Here is a 5611-nt window from a genome sequence, read left to right as displayed (position 1 = left end):
GACAACACCTCCTCTTTGTGCATACCAAATTTCATTAAAATCGGATTAACCGTTTAGAAGTTACCGAATTATTTCCCTCTTTTTTTTTTCCTATACCACTGTGCGCTCTTAGGATTTGTAGTAAAAAAATACGAAATATAAAAGTTACACGAAAAACGAAATTTGTAATGGAATAAAAGAAAAAAGTGAAAACTTGTTAAATATTTAGCTTAAGTCTAGTCCAAATATCAGAATGACCTTGAGCAAAATGAAGATAGATAGACAGAAAAAAATTAGACTTAAATTTTGTAAGTGAAAATACATTATATATATAGGCAGTACGCTCAAATTGGTGTTTAAAACATGGAAATTTTTAGCATATATTTCCAGCAAGTTTACAAGTAGACCATGTATCCTTTTAGTAAAAAACTTTCTATATTTTGTCACTTAATTACATACTTAAGGTATCACAGGTAATTAAGTTTGTAGGCAATAACCAAATTACAATATAGAAGTATTAATAACTTCAAACAATAATTTAAGTCCCTTTTAAAACTGCAGTGCCTTCAAATTATTTTCCACCATTTTCGTTTATTATGTATTTCTTTATTCCGACTAAAAAAAGCAACAATTTTGCTTTTTTATATTTTGTAGTATTGTTTTTTGGTAATAGGTATTTTTGTTGTTTTTTTTCTTTATTTTCGCTTTCTTTGTATTTAGTTTTAATAAATTTTCTCCAGGACATTGACATAAAAAGAAAACAAAATGCCAACATTTTGTTCGAAGACAGTTTTGACAAATTATCCCAGGAGAATAAAAATAAATGATGAAAGATTTTCATAAAAGAGAAATTCGTTGTTTTCTTTTAGAGCTTTAATTTAGGAGCATAATCAAGGTAACCTTGGTAATGCAGTGTTTTAAGAGGAATTTTGGATAAATGTTTATTAAGAAAGAAATTTAATAAATTACTTTTGATATTAATTTTTATCAGTTCTGTTCTAGTTCTGTTCTAGTTCTGTTCTAGTTCTGTTCTAGTTCTGTTCTAGTTCTGTTCTAGTTCTGTTCTAGTTCTGTTCTAGTTCTGTTCTAGTTCTGTTCTAGTTCTGTTCTAGTTCTGTTCTAGTTCTCTTCTAGTTCTGTTCTAGTTCTATTCTAGTTCTGTTCTAGTTCTGTTCTAGTTCTGTTCTAGTTCTGTTCTAGTTTTGTTCTAGTTCTATTCTAGTTCTGTTCTAGTGCTATTCTAGTTCTGTTTTAGTTCTGTTCTAGTTCTCTTCTCGTTCTGTTTTTCTAGATCGTTCTGTTTTTCTAGATCTGTTCAATTTATATTCTAGTTCTGTTCTTGTTCTGTTTTTTTTTTTTTTTTTGGTACTTATAAACTTATTAAGGAAACAAAGTTTTATAAAATAATAAATAAATTTAAATTTTAACCTCTCCATTTTAACATCTTTATTATAATTTTTTTTCATAACAAAAATTATGATGATATTGAGGATAATGATCACAAGGACAATATTAAATAATAGTACCAACACAAATAATAGCAACAATTGCCTTTAATTATACACATCTAGAAGCAGGTTTTTAAAAGAAAAATACTACAGATGAACAATACCAATGGAACATACTCCACAATTGCGTCTTTCCATTGCAATTTTGAGCATAAAAATATTTTGTTTTCATTTAATCAACACAAGAGAGAAATGCTCTTACTCCTGCAAATAATACATAAGGACATTCATTTATGTAATCCTTTCCTAGAACTCCCTACTGTCTTCATTTCCTCTACGTAAATTATTAAAACATATATGTCTTGTGTGAACAATACATACATATGCATGTTTGGTTGGGTATTGGTTTGTATATTTTATACTTGTAGCAAATGGAAAGTGAGCACACATACAAGCCGATAAAAATATGCACATTCACATTGGCAAAAACACAGAAATACACACTATCCAAAACCGTATGTACAAAACAACATGTGTTTTTATAAATATTTTTCTTTTTTGCCTTCGTTTGAATCGCATTGTACGTTTGTTGTTTCCGTATCCGTTTCCTTTCCAATTGTTATTGTCTTTGATGTTGTTTAATAGTGTTGTTGGTGCTGATTCTGTTGATGTTGTCGTTATTTTGTACCCATATGAATGCAAATAAAAATTATGTTTATATAAAATATTCCCTATATATTTGCAGGAATTCGTGTGTTTATGAATGACTATATACATACATACATACATACATACATACATACATACATACATACATACATACATACATACATACATACATACATACATACATATGTATAACTCATCAAGCATACAGTTGCTCTTATTATGTCTGTGGAAATTTGTTAGTGTACTTTTATATAAATTTCGTTATAAATATATAAACAATTTGGTTGTTTACGAATGTAAGAGTTTGTGATTCCAGATGTAGATACATACATACATATGTATATTTTATTTAACACGAATATGGTACTTAAATACATATGTATGTGTGCACATATTTTTATGTTGACAATTATTCGTACTTTGAGTGGTAGCTACTTGCAATCTGTGTACATTGAGAGAAATTTATAAATATAGCTTATGTCCACTTTGTCACATTTCAGTAGTATTTCGAACTGAACTAGTTCTAGTTCAGTTTTAGTTCAGTTCTAGTTCTAGTTCAGTTTTAGTTCAGTTCTAGTTCAGTTTTAGTTCAGTTCTGGTTCAGTTCTAGTTCAGTTCTAGTTCAGTTCTAGTTCAGTTCTAGTTCAGTTCTAGTTCAGTTTTAGTTCAGTTCTGGTTCAGTTCTAGTTCAGTTCTAGTTCAGTTCTAGTTCAGTTCTAGTTCAGTTCTAGTTCAGTTCTAGTTCAGTTCTAGTTCAGTTCTAGTTCAGTTCTAGTTCAGTTCTTGTCCAATTCTAGTTCAGATCTAGTTAGCTCAATTATTTCTCTGAGTGTTAATTCATAAACCCAATATTTTCTCATGCTGTCGCAATTTCCGTTCTGTTAAGGATATTTCCTTTTTTGTGTGTTTGCGTATATATTTTTACCCCATCCTGCCCAAATCGGTTCATACGATACAGATTTATGAATGTAAATATTTTCCTTTTTTCATGATAGATTCCTTTTAGTCCTGTCGAAAGTTGCAAATTAAAATTACTTGATTTATGTAGTTGTTTATATACATAAGTGTAGGTCTTGATTATAATTGCTAAAAAAAAACTAAAAAAATAAATAATATTTAATACTAAGTAAATGTTTTCAAAGAATCTTCTTTTAGATGTTTTTGATCATTATTTTTAGAAAAAAAACTAAAGTAAAATTTTACAAGTACTTGTGTTGTCCAACTAAAATTTTTTTAACTTCGTAGAACCCTCTTAAAAATTGGACATGTGTGGCCAAGATCTAAGAACATCCTAACTTTTGTTTTTACAACATATTTTGAAAACTTTTCTTATACGTAAGTTTTACGAAAGACAATTTAAAAAAGATAATCTACAATGTCCCCAAGAAATTAAGTTCATTGCCGTTTTCAAGGATGAGAAAACGTGACTTTTTTACACGTAAAACTTAAAAAAAAAAAATTAAATAAAAAACTCAAAAGAAAAATGAAAAATATTTTTTTAAACTTCTTCCGGCAGTAAATTGAAAACCAATGTAAAAGTAACTAGTGCTTTATAAGATATAAGAGAAAAAAATAAATTCAAAACTTCTTTTACTGTTTTTTTCTTTTTTTCGAATTGTTCTTTTCACAAACAACTACAAAAACTCAAAGTATATTAATGTCATAATAAATATAAGGACCACCAATATCTGCAACTATGCAGCCAAACAACAAACCAAACAGCTAGCCACCAAACCAACACTCATACACGTAAAATTTTAAAATTGTATACAATCACAAGAAAAATATGCACAATTCTTGTTATTTTACAAAAAACGGAAATACATTCCAGATAAACATAAATGATAAAGAGAAAGAAGACGAAAGAGAAGAGTTTGGAAGAGGACAAAAAATAATCCATATTACCGAGGAATTCTTAACAAAAGTACATGAAAATAATATACGAGAGTTGCGCAATCACTCCAGAACAGAACTAGAACAGAACTAGAACAGAATTAGAACAGAACTAGAACAGAACTAGAACAGAACTAGAACAGAACTAGAACAGAACTAGAACAGAACTAGAACAGAACTAGAACAGAACTAGAACAGAACTAGAACAGAACTAGAACAGAACTAGAACTGAACTAGAACAGAACTAGAACAGAACTAGAACAGAACAAGAACAGAACTAGAACAGAACTAGAACAGAACTAGAACAGAACTAGAACAGAACTAGAACAGAACTAGAACAGAACTAGAACAGAACTAGAAAAGAACTAGAACAGAACTAGAACAGAACTAGAACAGAACTAGAACAGAACTAGAACAGAACTAGAACAGAACTAGAACAGAACTAGAACAGAACTAGAACAGAGCTAGAACAGAACTATAAAAGAAGAAGAACAGGACTATCACAGAACTAGAACAGAAATAGAATCGAACTAATTAAAAGGACACTACAAATACTAAGAAATAATTTAATCACCATAACACATTACTATTGCGCTTCACCCCTCGAATCTGGATACATATGTATACTTACAAAAATAATACATAATACTATATAACATTTCTTATAATGCCGTTTTTGTTGTTAAATTACCAGGTTTTGATTGTAAATGTTGTTGTTGCAAAAAGAAAAGAAAAAGGATAATAGTCTTTGAGACGTATTATTGCTGTTGTTATTGTCAATGTAATTGTAGTTGTATTAAATATTGTTGCTATAGCTATTTTGTCATAACCATTGCACAAATAAATGCTTAAAAAATAAGGAAATAATAACCCAACTTAAAGAAAAAAAAACTAAATTGATATAAAAATGAAATTATAGCATTTCAGGCATTTATTTCTTTTCTTTTCATTTCTTGCTTCGTTCCACAACAATGGCAAATGATTTTGGAAAAAAAAGTATTAAAGAAATATCTATATAAAAAAGAAAACTCATTGAAAATAAAACAATTTTTACGTGACCAAAAAAATATGACCACAATAATAAAACAAAAAAAAACTACAAAAAAATATGTTTTTTATGACCAACGAACCAACCAACAACAAAAAAACGTAAACCAAAATAATAAGTAGAACCAAATGAAAATGTTAAACAAAACATAAAACCAAAATTATATATTTGTAAAATGCATGTGTATGTTATCATACACTTGAACTAATGCGAAATTATTGAGTGAGCGCAGAAGTAATATTACAGAAGAATGATTTGCTTTTTTAGGACGAAAGTTCTCCACAATTAATGATTCCAAATATTTGCATTATTAACCAATTCTATATCTTTTTTTCATTTCAGGTACTGTAGATTTGATCACACTGGTGCGTATTTTCTAAGTATATTATTGTCAACACAAAACCGAAATAGAACATGAACAGAACCAGAACAAAACCAAAACAAAACCAGAACAGAACCAGAATATAACCAGAACAGAACCAGAACAGAACCAGAACAGAACCAGAACAGAACCAGAACAGAACCAGAACAGAACCAGAACAGAACCAGAACAGAACCAGAACAGAACCAGAAC

The 5611-nt window shown here is 28.9% G+C and overlaps 1 protein-coding gene across 3 annotated transcripts in view; it reads left to right on the top strand.

The window, feature by feature from the left end:
- LOC111681024 (flocculation protein FLO11-like) overlaps nt 1-5611 on the top strand; it is a 200686-nt gene that overhangs the window by 182044 nt on the left and 13031 nt on the right. For 2 of the 3 annotated variants that reach the window (XM_046950904.1, XM_046950903.1), the window contains one exon: nt 5380-5402. The exons of the other annotated variant lie outside the window; for it this stretch is intronic. In XM_046950904.1, the coding sequence (XP_046806860.1) occupies nt 5380-5402 (23 nt within the window). The remainder of the gene's footprint in view (nt 1-5379; nt 5403-5611) is intronic. 3 annotated transcript variants of the gene reach the window in all.

The sequence above is a fragment of the Lucilia cuprina genome, chromosome 5 (genome assembly GCF_022045245.1).
Source record: "Lucilia cuprina isolate Lc7/37 chromosome 5, ASM2204524v1, whole genome shotgun sequence".
NCBI classification, from domain to species: domain Eukaryota; kingdom Metazoa; phylum Arthropoda; class Insecta; order Diptera; family Calliphoridae; genus Lucilia; species Lucilia cuprina.
The sequence above is the reverse complement of the archived record's forward strand: the minus strand, read 5'-3'. Positions and strand labels throughout refer to the sequence as shown.